Here is a 17,661-nt window from a genome sequence, read left to right as displayed (position 1 = left end):
GCCCCAGCCCGCCCCCCTCCCACCCGCAGCCAACAGCGAAGTTCTGAGCCAGTGACGGCCCCCGCAGCGAGGGGTCGTCGCCATCGGCCTGGCCGGGGGCGCCTGGGGACCCCCAGAGACGGACACACGGACCGAGGCCGGGGGGAGGGAATCGAGAGGGCGAGCGCGAGTTCGCGCCAGAGACTCCTGGCCAGCCCAGGGACGGAGCGAGCGCCAGGAAACTTGGCTTCACGTGGTGACGCAGCAGGATGTGCCCAGAGGAAAAAGCAGCCAGTGTTTGCCTGTGACAAGCCCCCGCCCGTGGGCCGCCCCCCAGCAGGGCGAGGTCACGCAGACGGCTCCTGCTGCTGCTCCTGCGTTTGCGACGCTCAGGCCTGGCCCGAAGCGTGGCCTTCGCGTTCCCCTCCGCTCGTACCCTGGCGCCCGGCCCCCAAGCCCCCAAAGCGCCGGGGTCCCAGCTCTGGGCCTGGAGCCTCTCTCCCTTTCGTCCCTTTCTCCCGGGCCCACCAGCGGGGGACGCAGATGCGCCAGCGTGGGCCGAGGGGGACGCAGACGCGGCCAGCGTGGGCCGAGGGGGACGCAGACGCGGCCAGCGTGGGCCGAGGGGGACGCAGACGCGGCCAGCGTGGGCCGAGGGGGACGCAGACGCGGCCAGCGTGGGCCGAGGGGGACGCAGACGCGGCCAGCGTGGGCCGAGGGGGACGCAGACGTGGCCAGCGTGGGCCGAGGGGGACGCAGACGCGGCCAGCGTGGGCCGAGGGGGACGCAGACTGTTCATCCGAGGCGTCGAGCAATTCACTAGACTGAGCTCAGAGTACCCAAGCGTGTCCCTCGGCTCATCCGTGATCCGTGATGCGCGTCGGCCTCCCTTCCGGCTCGGAACAGCCCGCCCTCCCGAGTGGGGACCGTGGCGCGGTGCAGCCCCCGTGGCCTGGCAGGAAAGGGCCGCAGGACCGGCCGGGCGAGTGTTCCCCTCCTTGGCCTCCGAGTGCCTGGGGCCAGACAATCACTAAGGCCTGACACCAGAGCGGTGGGAGAGGAGCCGCGCTGAGCCCCGCCAGGGATTAAAAGAGAGAGCAGCTTAGCTCTGCCTAGACTGGAGGGCACTGCCCAGCGCCCCGCTGGTGCCAGAGACGGCCAGGGCTGAGCCCGGCACCCCAGGCAGACCAGAGCCCGGCACCGCTGCGCTTGGCCGTTACAGGCTTGCTGGGCCTGCTGCCGCTCTTAGCAACGGGCACATAGAGCCTAGCTCCAGCCTCTCGTCCATGACAAACTACGCCCTGGTGCCAAGAGCATCAGAGCGGCCAGGCTGGGCCAGGCCATGGTCCTGTCTGCCCACAGCAGCCAACGCCGGGTGCCCCATGGGGAGGGAACCCAACAGGGAATCCTCCCGGGATCCCTCCCCTGTCACCCAATCCCAGCCTCGGACACCATCCCTGCCCAGCCTGGCTAGTAGCCATTGATGGACTGAACTTCCATGAAGCTATCTAGCTCTTCTCTGAACCGTGCTAAAGTCCTGGCCTTCACAGCATCCTCTGGCAAGGAGTTCCACAGGTTGACTGTGTATTGTATAAAGAACTATTCCCGTTTGTTTTAAACCTGCTCCCTATTAATTTCATTGGGTGCCTCCTCGCCCTTGTGTTATGGGAACAAGCAGTGCTTTTTTGTGACGGTACTGCCCACTACGCAGTACCGGCACCTCCGGTCAGAGCTTACCTGGGACGAACAGAGAGTACCGGCACCTCTGAAATGACAATGGCTGACAGTCAGCTGGGTCTTAAAGAGAACCGGCACCTTTTTTTTTTTTTTTTTTACAAAAAAAGCACTGGGAACAAGTAATTAACTTTTCCTTTTCTTGCATCTGACGAAGTGGGTCTTTGCCCACGAAAGCTCATGCTCCAATACATCTGTTAGTCTATAGGTGCCACAGGACTGCTTGTGGCTTTTGCAGATCCAGACTAACACGGCGACCCCCGACACTTAACTTTTCCTTATTCACTTTCTCCGCACCAGTCCTGATTGTAAGATCTCGACCCTACCCCCCCAGAGTCTCCTCTTTTCTCAGATGAAAAGTCCCAAAATTTTTAATCTCTCTTCATATGGGACCTGTCCCAAACCCCTCAACATTTCTGTTGCCCTACTTTGAACTTTTTCCAATGCCAAGAGATCTTTTTGGAGATGAGGAGACCACGTCTATGCGCAGTGTTGAAGATGTGGGCGTCTGCCGTGTGGTTCGATTTATTTTAGATCCAAGGGAAACCAGTACACTTCAGGGCAACTTAAGCACTTCCGTATTTATTGCAAGCTATGAGGCAATGAGATATTCTTGGTCTTATAACAAGGGGGGTTCCGCAGGGGTCTGTTTTTGCGACTGGTTCTGTTCAGTATCTTCATCAACTATTTAGATATTGGCATAGAGAGGACTCTTATTAAGTTTGCAGATGATCCCAAGCTGGGAGGGGTGGCGAGTGCTTTGGAGGATGGGTCAGAATTCAAACTGCTCTGAACAAACTAGAGAAATGGTCGGAGGTCAATAGGATGAAGTTTAATAAGGACAAATGCAAAGTGCTCCACTTAGGAAGGAACTACCAGTTTCACACACACAGAATGGGAAGTGACTGTCTAGGAAAGAGTATTGCAGAAAGGGATCTAGGGGTCACAGTGAACCACAAGCTGAATATGAGTCAGCAGTGTGACGCTGTTGCAAAAAAAGCAAACCTGATTCTGAGATGCGCTAACAGGAGAATTGTGAGCAAGACACGAGGAGTCATTCTTCCGCTCTACTCTGCACTGGCTAGGCCTCAGTTGGCGGATTGCATCCAGTTCTGGGCACCGCATTTTGGGAAAGATGTGGAGAAATTAGAGAAGGGTCCAGAGAAGAGCAACAAGAATGATGCAAGGTCTAGAGAACATGAGCTAGGAGGGAAGACGGAAAGAACTGGGCTTGTTTAGTTTAGAAAAGAGAAGACTGAGAGGAGACATGAGAGCAGCTTTCAAGTATCTAAAAGGGTGTTACAGGGAGGAGGGAGAAAAATGGTTTTCCTTGGCTCCTTGGCCTCTGCTGATAGGACAGGAAGCAATGGGCCGAAGCTGCAGCCAAGGAGGTTTAGGTTGGACACTAGGGAAAAGTTCCTGCCTGTCGGGGTGAAACACTGGGATAAGTTGACTGGGGGGGGTTGGAATCTCTGTCTGCCAGGGATGCTCTAGACGTTGCTTGGTCCTGCTGCGAGGGCGGGGACGGGACTCGATGGCTCTCGAGGTTCTACGGTACCAGGGTCCTATGAGTATTCTCTGTCCCTGTCTCCATGCTGCCGCGGCAGCGCACTGTGTGGACGGTTCAGTGGCTGCTTGCCGCATCAGGGAGGGACAGATCCCAGCCTTAGGCCGCGCTGGCTGCTGTTTCTGGAAGGCAGGAGTCCCGGCCGCGAGGTGCACACGACCCTCCTCGTGGTGGCGTCCGGGGCTGGAAGGGCAGCGCGGCAGCCGAACGCTGCACATGCGGCTCATTGGAGATTCGGTTTGGGGGCAGGTTGGGAAAACGGAGGGAAACTTTCTCGCGTCAGCCCGAACGGAGCCAAGGTTTCTCTTGACGGGCGTGTCCCCGCTGACCCTTCCGGCTTTCCGGGGGCTCCAACACTTCCCTGCAGGAAAGCGGAGGGAATTCTGGAGCCTGAAAGGTCCGAGGGAAAAGCCAGACCGTTCCCGTGTTTTGATTATTCGTCCATTTCAGCCCAAAGGCTTCGCCGACGTTGGCCCCGACCTGCCCGTTGTGTCGGTCGCCCCGAAGCTGCATTTTCCTGGGATAAAAGCTGGACCCGACATTTCCCCAGCTACCCCCTGAGGGGAGCTACAGGACGGAAGCAGCCCTGGCCGGGATCGGTGGGGGGAGCACACGACACGCTGCTCTGGGGCCCGGCGTCCAGAGAAATCCGGCAGCTTCCCGCCGTGGGGAGAGGGCGACCCAGCTGCCGGGCCCAAGGGAGCTGCAGTGGGGTGGCTCCAGACGGGAAGGGGGGGCCGGGTCCCCAGCTTGAGCTGTGGCTGGGATCTGCTGGTGCAAGGGGGAGTTTGTCAGAATCCCCCCGCCCTGAGCTGCCAGCTCCAGCCGTGGCAGGACGGGGGAAAGGGTGTCTAGCTGGGAGGGGCTGGAGCGGGGCAGGCGAGGGGCTCCCGGTCTGGGACCCAGAGACCCGGGGCAGCAGGCGTGACGAGGACCCCGGAGGGGGAGCCCTGCTGAGTTCCTAGGAGGCCCCCACCCCGTGGAACACGTCCTGGGCGCAGGCCCCGCCCTGGAGAGCCCGGGCCAGGCTGGGATGCCAGTTTCCCCAGGGCAGAGCCCGGATGCTGCTGATGAAGTCACTAGGAGCAGAATCCAGCCCCTGGGAGGAGGTGGGTGGAAGGGGGAACGGCGAGGCACCCGGCTCACAGCGTGGGGTGCAGCCGAGCGCCCCGGCCCGGGCAGTGCCCGCCAACGGGGGGAGGGGCACGGCCCCACGCCAACCCAGATTCCAACCCGGGAAATGTTCCAGCATTTGTCATCAGGGCATGGAGCAACCGGCCCCTCCTTGCCTGGTGCACACACCCAGCGCCCAGCTTCCCAGCCACCCACCCACGGCTCCTGGCCACGTCACCGCAGCCTGCAGGGGGCGCCGCACCGGGGGCCAAGGGGGGGCTGGTTCCCCACTACTCACACCTCGCACGTGGCCCGCCCACTTGTCATCCAGGCCGGCCTGGGGAGGGGGCTGGGGCTGACCCCCCCTGCCGGGACTCTGGTGCCCCACCACCGGGATGCAGGAGTTCAGCGCCCCCACCATGGCCCGCCCACGCGGCCCTGCAGTGAAGCCAAGAGAGCCGGGGCCCTGCGGCGCGGGGGCGAAACGCCCCCAGGCCCGAATGCTGCAGCGGACGACGAGCCGGCCCAGCTGAGGGGCAGAGCCAGCCCCTCGATCCAGGCTGCCCGGGCCCCTCCCCGCCGGACACGGCGACTGCGAATCCCTGCAATGGGCCAGCAAGCGGCGGAGCCGCCAGGCGCTTAGGGACGCCCTGAGCCGGCCTGTGTCCTGGGCTGTCAGGACCCCCCTGCTCAGCCTCTGCCCATTTCGACGGGCCCGGGCAGGGCTGCTCTCGATACATCCCGCGCCCGGCGCAGCGGGGCCCAGTGCCGGGCCCACATGGGAATCCCTGGCCGGCGCTCCTTGGGGGGCCCGTCTCAGATGGTGAATCAGGCCCGGCTTCCCCGCCCAGCCGGGACACGCTCAGCTCCGTGAGGCCGGGGACACCGGATGTGCACACACCTAGTCCTGCCCACAGAAACCTGGCCGTGTGCACGCCCCCAGCCGGCCCCGCAGGCCTGCTCGGCCCGTCCAGCCCCATTCCAGGGATGTCGGCGCTGGGTACGGGGCCACAGCTGATCGGCTGCTTCCTGGCCAAACCTGCGGCCGTGAGTCAGCGTCACGGGGGCCCGAGCTGGATTTGCAGCCAAGGGACACCCTGATCCGGGCTCACCCCATGAGTAATGCCATCGCCCTGCCGGCATGCGCAGCACCCCAAGGCCTGAGCGGGGGGAGCGGCCGGCAGGACGGGACTCCATCCAGAAAGGGCACTTTTCAGGCCAGGTTCATCTCCACCGAACGCCAGGGGAGGGGGGTCGTGACTCAACCGCCACGGAGGTTCGGGGCCTGCGCCCAGCCAGGATTCCCCTCCCCCATCCTCTCTGAGCTTGGTGCAAATTCCCTTTGGCCCCAGGCAGGGTAGCCTGTACGCTGGGCGCTCGTCCGGCCACCCCGGAGAGATTCCAAGGCCGCCCAGCTGATTGGCAGAGCCCACAGTGAGGCTTGTGTCTGCTGGTGGTGCACATCGGCCCACGCTTCGGTGCGCATACAATTATTCTGCACATGGGTGGGAAACGTTTGAGGGAACTCTGGCCACGGGGCTTGCCTAGGGGAGCTGTGGGAGGGGCTGTGCTCTGAGATGTCGGCTGTCCCCTGAGCCCTGCCTGCCCCTGCAGGATGCAGTAAAAGTCTGAACTTTCCTCTTTCCTGGGTCCCGTCATCTGGCCCTGGCTCAGGGACCCGGTTCCACCACGGAGGCAGGGAAAGGGCTGGGGGAGTCGTGCCCCGTCGTGAAAACGTGCGCTCGGCCGTGCGGGGCAGAGCAAGGCCCATCTAGCTCCGTGTCCCACCTCGGGGGCTTGCGAGGGAACGAGGAGAACGGAGCCATCGGGGAGGGTCCCGTCCCCTGTCGCCCAGCCCCGCCTCAGGCGGTCAGAGCTCTCCGGACCCTGGCACGGGGGTTGTGGGGGGGGCGCTCCCTGCCTGGCCTGGCTCACAGCAGCTGATGGACCGGCCCTCCCTGACCGTGCCTCCTCCTGGCCCTGGGCCGCAGCCGCCCGCACCGTCGCACGAGCCCGGCCACCTCAGCGGCTTGGGGCGGGCAGCCCCCGGAGCAGCTCCGGCCCAGAGCAGAGCCCTCCCGCCCCGCGGCCCAGCAGGCAGCAGAGAGCAGGCGTAGGGGCCAGCTCCCTCGGGCCCCGCCCAGGACTGCAGCCTGCACTTTCCCCACTCAGCGGGCGGGGGGCAGGGCTTTGTCGCCCCCCCATGCCCCCCCCAGCAGGCCTTGCCAACCCTGGGCTGCCCCGGGAGTAGGGGCTGCGAGCTGGGCCAGGCGCCGGGCGGGGGGGCCTGCTGTCCCCGCTCTGGGACGCTGGATGCAGAGGGCCCCAGGCAGCGACTGAGAGCAGCAAACTGGACCCGAGGGCCATGGGATGTGGGCAGGAACATGGCTGCCAGCACGTCGGGGACGGGGCCCTGCTGAGGTCAGGGGGAGCAGAGAGACCTCCACCCCCCCAGCACGACTGTCGGGCCCCACGCGCAGCACAGACTCCTGGGTCTCCTGGGGCCTGGGGAAAGCGCTAGTGTGCCTCAGTTTCCCTAGTTGGAAAGGCCAAGTTCCCTGGAGGGGTCTGGGCAGGAAACGCGCTAAGTTAATCCCTTTATTCTTCCCTCCCATCTGCCCCGGAGTCAGGCCGCAGACGCGACCCCTGCCCGGCGTTCGGGCTCTGGCTGGCAGGCTAAAGAAAGCGGCTTTGTGTGGTTTGCTTCCCTCGGCCATGAATCCCACAGCGGGGCTCTGGGGAGAGGGCGGGGCTGGGCTCTCTCAACACAGACTGGCTGTTTATTCTCCTGCCGGCCGAATGGGGACACAAGTTCCCAAAAGCCACAGAGAATTCAGCCTCTGCTGACCCTCCGCAGGCTGGGGAACGACCCCGTGTCCCGGGGCCCTCGCGGCTCTGCCCCGGCTGCCACCCAGAGCCAGCGGGCTCCCGGCAGTGCCGTGTGGCTGCTACCTGTGGCTGCGCTCCCCCCCAGAGAGGGCTGCCCTGCAGCGTGAGGCAAAGCACTTCGGGGTCCTTCCAGGAGGAAAGGCGCCGAGGAAGGATCGAGGTGTTTTCTTCTCGCCCTGGCCCCGTGCCCCAGCATGGGCTGAGCGCCTCCCGGGCAGCGCAGCGGAGTCCGGCCGAAAGAAAACAAACAGGCCGCAAAGCAACCGAGCGCCTGGGCACGGCGTGTCCGCAGCGCCGCCCCCCCCGGCACTCCCAGGCCAGGCAGACAGCCTCGGCCAGAGACTCCGGCAAAGCGAGGCCGCCGTGGGACGGGGCACCAGCCTTTTGGGACTCTGGCCCAGCCGCTCGGCAGGAGCCTGGTGTAGGGAAGAGCAAAGTCTCTCCAGGCTCCAAGGGCTGCACCTCGACTCGTTTCTACCCGGGGGGGAACAGCCCCCGCTCCGGGCTGCGCTTTACCCCGCTTTGCTGGGGTGGGAAGGACGGGGCAAGGGCCTGATTCGGGCTGCGGCTGCAAGAAGGGGATTTCTGGGGCCGTGGCAGGACGGTTTCTCCGCTGGCCCTGCGCCCGACGGCAGCTGGGGGAAGGGGGCTGGGTTTAGGCTTCACAGTCTTCAGCAATGCAATATTTGAAAAGCAAATGTGAAAGGAAGGGCCTGTCGCCTCAACGGGAAATTCGGAAACTGGCAGACTTTCCACGGAGTTGGCAAATGCCGTGGAACGGTTTCACCCCCCGGTGGCTCTTTCCCCGCTCCTGCTAAGAAGTCCGGCAGGCTGTGTCCAATGTACGTTCCCTAGCTCCTCTCCGGACAAGCAGAGCCACAGAGCAGCGACCGGAAGGGGCGGCGGTGGGGGGGGGGGGGACACTAAGACCCAGCGATGCCCCAAATTTTCTGGTGCCCTGCCTATGGGTAAGGAGGGCCCAGCCTGAAATCGACGAGGGGTGTGTCAGTGTCTCCTCTCCAAACCCCAGCACTGAAAAAGCTCCTTGGGGTTGGGGGCGTGCAGACACCGTGACGTGGAACAGCCGCAGCTGCTCCCCACACTGCTCCGGGAGCCAGCCAAACTCCACTAGCCCAGGCCTCGGCAACAGGCGCGACTGGTTTGGCTGGGCCTGTGTGTCAAGGCAGCAGCAGAGGCTAGAACCTGTTCCCAGCTCCTGTAACCTGCTTGGCACATGGGGCCGGGCTCCCCCGGAGCTCAGGCTGCTAATCGCTTCTCCCAGGGATCTGCCAGTGGGGACATGTCGGGGATGGAGTTTCTGCAGCAGGTTTGCCGGGCTGATGTGTCAGGGCGCTGCACCCTTGGGAGGAGCCTGGATCAGCAGGACAGGCCTGCGTGCCGGGCAACCCCGCACCGGGCGGTGTTTGTGCAACATGAGAGTCTGAGCTCACTGTCCTGGGTGTGAATCCAGAGACAATCCCCTGGAGCTCGGGGGGGGGCAGGATTTGCACCCAGGTCCCGGCCTGGGCGGCGGGAGACTTTAGGCGGAGATTTTTCAAATGAGGAGTTGGGGTTAAAACGCTTGGGAATCAGGAGGACCAAAGGCAACTTCTAGGACTCTGAACCCCGCTCCCCACCCAGCTGGGAGCTTCAAGGGCCGAGGATGGTCCAGGAGTTCGGGCAGCATCGTCGGACTTGCGCTGAATCGAGAGCCCGCGGTGCCACTGCGTTCCTGTGTGACCTTGGCCCTCTCACTTAACCCCAGCTCCCCCTCTAGAGAAGGGGGACATTAGCCTCAGACGTGGCTCCTCGCATCTCCCCTCCTGAGCCCTGCGGTTGTTACTTATTCTCAGTGTTGGGGTAGCACCCAGAGCCCCAGGACGGGACCCCACTGGCTAGGCGCTGACCTGTCCACACACAGGGAATTTCACCCCTCCAGCGCCACCTCTCTGGCATCCTTCCCCAGCTCCGTGCCGACGCCGGCGGCCCAGAGCGCTGTGAATCTGCTGTTTCAGACACAGGTGTGAGCTGAGCCCTGCCCTTGGAAACAGGAACCTCCTAAATTCTAATCCTCACATGGAAACCCTCCAGGGCCCTGGGCGAGCCACACCAGCAGCCGGTGCCTCCATTTCCCCAGCTGTAAAATAACAATAACAGGATGGAGCTCTCATTCGTGGCAAATGGAGCCAGACAAACACGGGTCGGTGTCACCACCTCCTGCACATGGGGAAACTGAGGCACAGAGCAAGGCCAACGTCGCACCAGGAGTCTCTGGCAGGGCGGGAATTAGAACCCAGAGCTCCCAGCGTTCCTTGCCAGGCTCAGGAAGGGAACCCAGGAGTCCTGGCTTGCCTTCCTGAGCTTTAACTGCTAGGCAGGCTGGTCCTCTGCCTTCCAGCTCACAGGTGGGAAGCGCTGAGCAGGTAACAGCCTGCACACAGTAAGGCCTGAGTGTCCCCTCCTGGGGCCTGGCCACCCGCCAGACACCCAGCACCTGGCCCGGGCTCTCCCCGCCCCCGCCTGCCACGGGATTGGAGAGTCTGGCCGTGCCAGCTCTGATTCTCGGCTGCATTGGCCCAGGGAGCCAGGCAGTCTGGGCCTGGGCACGCAGCAGGGCTGGGAGCACTGAGGCACCAGACAATGTTCCCTCTATTCTTTTCCCATCTGGTGGGGCGGAATAAATTTTATTTGCTGCACCAAGGTGTGGGCAGATGTGCACCACCCGCAGAAACACTTGCTGCCGGCTGTGCGCGCCCTGCCAATCAGCTGGGCAGCATATGCCTCCCTCCTGGGTGGCGGCACAAGTGCTCAGCTTACAGGGCACCCTGGTGCCAGCGGGGGGGCTCGAGAGATTCCCCTGCCTGGCGCAGCCGGGTATGGGAGCTGGGCGCCGGGCAGGGGAGGGGCCTGGGGGAGATCCCTCGGGCTCGAAGGGGTGCCAGGCGGAGCGGGGGCAGAGCCAGGCACAGGCAGCAGCTGTTGCTTGGGCTGAGACGGCCCCCCCCCCCCCCCCCCCCCCCCCCCCCCCCCCCGGCTCTGTCCAGCTGCCAGTTCCCTTGTTAGGACGGGCTGGAAAGCCAGGGCGGTGGTGGGGAGGAGGCCGGGGGCCAGCAGCACACGCAGCAGACGAGGTCTCTGCAGCTTCACACTCACGCAGCAGCCTGCTCCTGCCTGGGAGTAAGTGCTAGACGGCGCCCCCGGGCAGTGGGGCTGGGGAGAGGGGGCCTGGACGGGCAGTGGGGCTGGGGAGAGGGGGCCGGGATGGGCAGTGGGGCTGGGGAGAGGGGGCCTGGACGGGCAGTGGGGCTGGGGAGAGGGGGCCTGGACGGGCAGTGGGGCTGGGGAGAGGGGGCCTGGACGGGCAGTGGGGCTGGGGAGAGGGGGCCGGGACGGGCAGTGGGGCTGGGGAGAGGAGGCCGGGAGGGGCAGTGGGGCTGGGGAGAGGGGGCCTGGACGGGCAGTGGGGCTGGGGAGAGGGGGCCGGGACGGGCAGTGGGGCTGGGGAGAGGGGGCCTGGATGGGCAGTGGGGCTGGGGAGAGGGGGCCTGGACGGGCAGTGGGGCTGGGGAGAGGGGGCCTGGACGGGCAGTGGGGCTGGGGAGAGGGGGCCTGGATGGGCAGTGGGGCTGGGGAGAGGGGGCCGGGATGGGCAGTGGAGCTGGGGAGAGGGGGCCGGGACGGGCAGTGGGGCTGGGGAGAGGGGGCCTGGACGGGCAGTGGGGCTGGGGAGAGGGGGGCCGGGACAGGCAGTGGGGCTGGGGAGAGGGGGCCGGGACGGGCAGTGGGGCTGGGGAGAGGGGGCCTGGACAGGCAGTGGGGCTGGGGAGAGGGGGCCGGGACGGGCAGTGGGGCTGGGGAGAGGGGGCCGGGACGGGCAGTGGGGCTGGGGAGAGGGGGCCGGGATGGGCAGTGGGGCTGGGGAAGGGCGGGTGTGGGGTAACTGGAGCCAGCTGCCTTGGGGAGATGTGGCCCCAAGAGGGGGCCGAGGGGCAGGGCCAAGGGGCAGATGTGGGCTGCAGGGCCTGGGGGTGCTGCCCAGTGTGCGTGAGCCGGGGACACGCAGAGTGGGCGTATGGCCAGACCCTGCCCCCTCGCTGGCGCCCATGGGTGCAGGCTTGGGGGGGAGCTGGCGGGGGCAGGGCCAGGTGGGGGTCGGGGGCCGCGCTGGGGGGAGATTGAGGGGCACGGGGAGGGAGGGGGGGAGGGAGGGGACCCCTGCCTTTGCTCCCTGTGAACCCGGCGCTTTGGGGTGGGCGCATGGAGGGGCCACCCGCCGCCCAGGCCCCCTGCAGCCGCCGTGGCTGCCCACCCGCCCCGCCCCGGGGAGCCCTGCCTCCCCCGCCCCCCCCGCCCCCCCCTGAGGGCTGCCCCAGTCGCCCTGGCCCCGCCCAGAGCCGCAGCAGCCCAGTGAATGTGCAGGGGGGTCCCCGGGGGGGTCCCCGCCCCTCCGGCTCCAGGGCCTCAGCTTTCCGCCCCTTGGGAATGCGCCTGGCCCAGGGAAATGCCAGCAGCGCCCCCCCCCCCCCCCCGGCCTGGCCACACCCCAAGCAGGGCCGGGAGGGGGAGGGGGTCCGGGTCTGGGAGCAGGGACCAGGGGCAGAAATGGGGGCGAGTCAGGAGGGGGGGCTCATGGGGCCGTCTCCTGTTAGAGCCAAAGCCTGGCCCCTCCCCCGGACAGCCCCCCGCCCCGCAGCCATGGGACAGGGACCTGGAGCCACAGCCGTGCTGGCCGGGGTGTGCCAGCCTGCCCGGACATGGTGCCCCCGGGCGCATCTCCCCACTGGGCAGAGAGGGCTGCAGCCGCTTCCTACCCCCAGCCCCCTGCTTCCGGTTCCACCGCGCTGCCCCGCACAGGCCGGAGCCCGTGGGCGTCTGGGGACAGCGACATACCTGGCAGGGCAGGGTTACCATTCAGATAAAGGGTGCAGCTCCTGACGGGCCCTTTCCGCTGCCCCACCCTGCACCTCGCTCGTCTGCTTTGTGAGTCAGGGACCAAGCCCCCGCTCTGCCCCCCACCCAGCCAGCCTGCAGCTCTGTGCACTGCTGCCCTCCCCCGCTCAGCCACGTGTCATAGCCCCTCTACTGCTAGCGGAGATGCTCCCTTTGTCCAAGCGGCAGAGGCCTGGCCTGATGAGGCAGGAGGAGGCGAGCGGGGGGAGCCGGGAGTTTGTGAGGCTGTCTTGCCCGGCGAGGGATCCTGTCACTGCGGGGTCCTGGCGCGCCCCCCAGGGAGGGCGGCCACGGGGCGGAGCAGGGGGGGTGAGACAGGGGCGCTTTGCCCAGCTGTGAAATGCAGCCACCTCTGCCGTGCAAGGCCGGGGCGGTGCTGGCCAGGAGAAAGGATCCGGGTGTGACGGAACACAGGCGGGGACCCAGGACGTGAGCAGCTCCCCCGCGAATGCCTGCGTCGCAACCCCGGCCAGCCGGTCACCACCCGGCGTTTGTGCAACAGAGCCCAGGGCTCCGGAAACTGGGCGAGGGCGGCAGCATCTCCTGCAGCAGGGCGCCCCCTACTGGCGGCACTGACAGCCTGGGGAGCGCCCCCTATTGGCAGCACTGACGGCCCGGGGAGCGCCTCCTACTGGCGGCACTGACGGCCCAGGGAGCGCCCCCTACTGGCAGCACTGACGACCCGGGGAGCGCCCCCTAATGGCAGCACTGACAGCCCGGGGAGCGCCCCCTACTGGCGGCACTGACGGCCTGGGGAGCGCCCCCTACTGGCGGCACTGACGGCCCGGGGAGCGCCCCCTACTGGCGGCACTGACGGCCCGGGGAGCGCCCCCTACTGGCGGCACTGACGGCCCGGGGAGCGCCCCCTACTGGCGGCACAGACGGCCCGGGGAGCGCCCCCTACTGGCGGCACTGACGGCCCGGGGAGCGCCCCCTACTGGCGTGTGTGTCACAAATCACTCTTCTCTCTGCAGACAGGACAAGAAGCAATGGGCTTACACTGCAGGAGGGTTAGGCGGGGCAGTAGGAAACATTTCCTGCCTGTCAGGGGGGTGAAACTCTGGAATAAATTGCCCAGGGAGGCTGTGGAGTCTCCTCCCCTGGAGATATCTCAATCCCCAGAGCTTTGGGCTGGGAGGGTGGGAGAGGTGTCCCTGGGAGGAGAGCCCCTGGGGTACGAGCCCCCTCTGCCAGCCCACCCCGAGCCTTGGGGTATCAGCCCCCCGTGTTAGGGCTGGGGGCTCACCCCGCAAGCGGCACTGGGGGTGAAGCACCCGTGGGCCAACCTTCCCCAGAGATTCAGCTCCTGCTTCCCCGGGGAGCACCCCCCCTGCTGGCTCCATGTCTGCAACACGAGCTGCCTGGAGCCTGCTCTATCGTCCCAGCTCCGGGCCAGGAATCTGGTTTCCTGGCCTGGCTGTTACCGCAGCAACCTTTCAAGCCGGGAGTTTTTATTTTGACAAGGCGCCTTTATACAGACTTGCAACGCCAGGCCAAGGGGGGCTCAGCTCCGTCACCCGATCCCCCACCCGCCACGCCACGATGGCTCCCATTGTCCAGCGGGAGCAGCCAGGGGACATCCGATAGCCGGGGCCTTGGCACCGCGGCGGGCAGGGGGGTTGCAGGCCGCTGGCGCCGGGCCAGGGGAAAACATGCCAGAGTGTTCTGCGGCCCACTCGGGCGCTGGTGTGCCGGCGGGGGTGCGGAGCCACACACAGTGGCAACACCCGCCTGCTGCAGTCCTGGTCCCCAACAACGCTCCCTCCATTCTTTTCCATCCAGCGCCCCAAGGCCCGTGTGCACCCGCAGAAACAAACCTCGCCGTGGGCTCTGAGCGGGGCGGCCTGGGTATCTCCTGAGCGGCCGCGCGAGCACCCGGCTCACAGGGGGCCCCAGGAGCAGGTGGGGGTCGCTGGAAATCGGGTGCCGGTCGGTGATGCTGGGGGCCGCCAGCCAGCGGAACAATTCCCCTCCCGCCGGGGCTCTCTGAGCCTCTGCCAGGGCCACGCAGGAGGAGGGGGAGGTGGCAGGGTCCCTTCGGGAACCACTGAAGCCCACGGCGAGGAGAGGGGCCCGTGCCTGCTGCTGAGAATGGGGTCGGTGGGAGCGCTGGGGTCCCAGCCCCACAGAGCAGAGGGGCTGCTCCCGGTTTAGCCCCTGGGGTGGGTTACAAGGAGCCCCCCCCCCTTCAGCTGGCACTGGCTGGGGGGAACGTCAGATGTTCACCCGCTTGTGCACGGCTGGGGGAGGCGTGCGACCCCCTCGCTCTGTGCGCGTGCGAGCGCGTTGCAGCCCCTGCAGCAGCGAGCTCGGAGCGCCCCCGATACGCACAGGCCCCGCCGCCGCCTCTGGCCCTTTAAATCAGCCAGGCTGTCCAGTCTCTGGAATCAGATCCACCAGGGTGGGGGGGCGGGGGGGCCTGGCTCTTATTTAAAGTCACTGACCAGCCGACGCAGGCTCACTCCGCAGGAGCGCCGAGCCAGCGGCTGCAGGGGCAGCCCAGGGACAGGTGGGTCTTCGGGGGCAGCCCAGGGGAGGGGCAGCTGTACAGGGGAGCCCAGGGGTCACCCCGGCTCTGGTCTGGCCCCCTCTGCTCTTGGCAGGGCAGGGCTTAACGAGGGGGCCTGGCAGCCACCCCATGGCTCTGGGCACAGCCAGGCCGGCGGGGATCAAGAGCCCCGTGTCAGAACTTGCTTTGTGCAGGGGGTGGGGCTGGTGGCTCCGAACCCCACGATGCCCTCTGACTCCTCGGCTCAGCACGGCCAGCGGCCTGGGGCAGAAGGGAGCAGGGGGCAGGGACAGGAACCACACACCCCCCTCCGGGCAGGTGCTATTTCTGCCCTGAAAGTTTCCCCAGGGGTCCGGCTGGAGGCAGGCCCGGTTCATCCTCGCCCGGTGGCTTCTGGCATGGGACCGGAGCTGACACCCCCAGCCCCGGCCCCTGGCTGGCATGGCCGGGCTGCCCAGCTCCCCGCGGGCAGGTGCGCCCGTCCCCGCACCCTCTGCCACAGCCCCCACGTGGGCAGCCCCTGTGAAGCCCCCTGGGGCTGGCTGGGCCCCACAGGCGGCTCTCCCGCCGTGGGTCTGCCAGGCAGGTGGCTCCCCCTCAGCCCTGCACGCTGTCTCCGACAGGGCCGGCGCGATGGCGTCCCAGCTGGAGCACGCCATGGAGGGGCTGATCGCCGTCTTCCACCACTACTCGGGCAAGGAGGGCGACAAACGCAAGCTGAGCAAGAAGGAGCTGAAGGAGCTGCTGCAGACGGAGCTGGGCTGCTTCCTGGAGGTGGGGATCAGCCCCCCAGGCCCCATGTGCGTGGCACCGTGCTAGCCCCGGGGGCCGGCCCTGTGGAGGTGGGGGGGTCCTCTGGCACGGAGCAGGCAGGCCTAGGTGCCCCCGCCGTCCGGCGCAGGGACCACAGGACGCCCGCCTCCCCTCCCGTGGGGGGCAGCCAGCCGCACAGCAGGAATCGGAGGCGGCCGAGCCAAGCCAGGTGCCGGGGCAGGGTCGCTCCCCTGGGTAGGGCTGGAGACGGTTCCCGGCATCTGGGCTCCAGCCCCTCCCAGGCTGACGGGCCTTGCTGGTATGAAGTTTCCCAACATTCCTCTCTGCCTTCCCCCGGCTCCCACTGGCTTCTCCTGCCCCACTGCAGCTCCAGCCCTTCCCGCCCCCTCCCTGCCGAGCCCTCTGGCCTCTCTCCCCCCGGGCCGGCTCCCCACAGCCCCAGCCCGGCGTCCCCCTAACCCTTCCTGCTCGGGCGTCTCTGCTGCAGACCCAGAAGGACGCTAGCACCGTGGACGGCATCATGCAGGACCTGGATGTGGACGGCGACGGGGAGGTGGACTTCAAGGAGTTCGTGGTGCTGGTGGCTGCGCTCACCGTGGCCTGCAACGCCTTCTTCTGGGAGGACACCTGAGTGGGGAGCCCCCCTGGAGCCGCAGCCCCCCCACCCCCGTTCTGAGCCAGCCGGCGGCCCCCCTCTAACCACTAGACAGAGCTACTCATTAAAGGCACCAAACGCGCCTGGTGTCCCGTCCCTTCCTCGGGGCCGCCGAGCCGAGTGGGGAGGGGACACGGCTGCAGCAGGGCTCGGGGAGGTTGGGAGTGGGGAGAGTGCTGGCTCCAGGGTCGATGCTAGCCCTGGAGTTAGGAGAGGGTGGAGGCCGTGCCCTGGCCCGTGGGGCTGGGCTCTGGGCCCTCAGACTCGGGGTTCCTGGGGGGACAGGAGCCATCCGTTTTCAGGGCAGTGCCAGGGGGAGAGTCGCCCCTGGCCAGCCAGTGAGGACCCCTCCCCACCCATTCACCACCTGTGCTCGGTGCTCCCGTTGGCTCTCTTGGCCCCTGCCCCTCTGACCCACGGGCCAAGCAGGCCGCTGGCTCTGGCGTCACCCACGTGCCTCAGCCAGGGCCACCGCACAAAGGAGCCCGCGTTCATGCCCATTCGTAGCTGGCGCCACGTGGCACAGGCCCCCCCAGGGCGACCCTGCCTCAAGCAGGCCGGTCGCTGTCGGAAAGAGGCAGGGTCCTGCAGGGAGGGGAATGGGGGCGGCTGGGGGAAGGGGGCAGCAGCGTGGGTGACGCAGGTGGGGCTGGACAGCTTCTGCTGGGGCGGGCAGGAAGTTCACAAACACGGTGCCGCACCCATTCCCCAAGGGGAAGAACCCGTTCTTATCTCCCTCCCGAGGGCGGCCGGGAGCCCAGTAAACAGCCTCCCCTGACTGGGACCGGCTGTTTCGCTGAGCAGCACGCAGCGCGGGGAGCGCCCCTCGAGGGCCGACGCGGCTGACTGCAGCCACCGCGGCATGGACAAGCGCGTCGGAGGCAAGCAAACTGCACAGCGATCAACGTGTCCGCAAGGGGCCAGGAAAAAGGCTGGCGTGCCCGTGTGAGTCGGGGAGCCTGCAGGATCAGAGGCTGAGCGCTGGCCTCCCGTCCTCTGCTGCAGGTTCTCCTCTCCCCTTCCCAGCCAGGGCCTCGAAGCCCGCGATGCAGAAAACGGCCTTGAACTGCTTGCAGCAGGGAGCAAACTGACCCGTCCCCACCAGACGCACACCCCCTGGCTGGGCTGCGCTAGTTCGGACAGCACGCGGAGCTGGGAGTAGCCCCACTGCAGGAAAGAACACGATGAGCCCTCCAAGGCCTTGTTTCAAATGTGGCTTCCCATTGTTTTTCCATAGTGAAAGCGAAGTGACCGGGATCCGCGAGGCCGCGTTGCCAAGTACGGCGATGCAGCTTTCACCCAGCGGGGACGTGGAAAGACCCTGCCGTTACTATGGTTTAAAAAGGGGGAATCCCGTCTCTGGCTCCGGATTTCGGAAGGCTTGAGCCTCGCGCTGGTGCTGCGCGTGTAACGCACACAACGCGCACCACTGCCCTAACGCACACAACGCGCACCACTGCCCTAGCGCACACAACGCGCACCACTGCCCTA

General features: G+C 66.7%; 1 protein-coding gene across 2 annotated transcripts; it reads left to right on the top strand.

Moving 5' to 3' along the window:
* The first annotated feature begins 10,303 nt into the window (after positions 1–10,303).
* S100A1 (S100 calcium binding protein A1) lies at positions 10,304–16,252 on the top strand. 2 transcript variants are annotated; one of them, XM_075908114.1, is made up of 3 exons: positions 10,304–10,459; positions 15,365–15,515; positions 16,003–16,252. In XM_075908114.1, the coding sequence occupies exons 2-3, from the start codon at positions 15,375–15,377 to the stop codon at positions 16,144–16,146; spliced, it is 285 nt and encodes a 94-aa protein (XP_075764229.1). In that variant the 5' UTR covers positions 10,304–10,459; positions 15,365–15,374; the 3' UTR covers positions 16,147–16,252. The 2 variants fall into 2 exon arrangements, with proteins under 2 accessions (XP_075764229.1, XP_075764230.1); XM_075908115.1 differs by lacking the exon at positions 10,304–10,459 and adding an exon at positions 14,603–14,741.
* The last annotated feature ends 1,409 nt before the right edge of the window (positions 16,253–17,661 follow it).

This window comes from Pelodiscus sinensis, chromosome 24 (genome assembly GCF_049634645.1).
Source record: "Pelodiscus sinensis isolate JC-2024 chromosome 24, ASM4963464v1, whole genome shotgun sequence".
NCBI classification, from domain to species: Eukaryota; Metazoa; Chordata; order Testudines; family Trionychidae; genus Pelodiscus; species Pelodiscus sinensis.
This window is presented reverse-complemented; position numbering and strand designations above follow the sequence as displayed.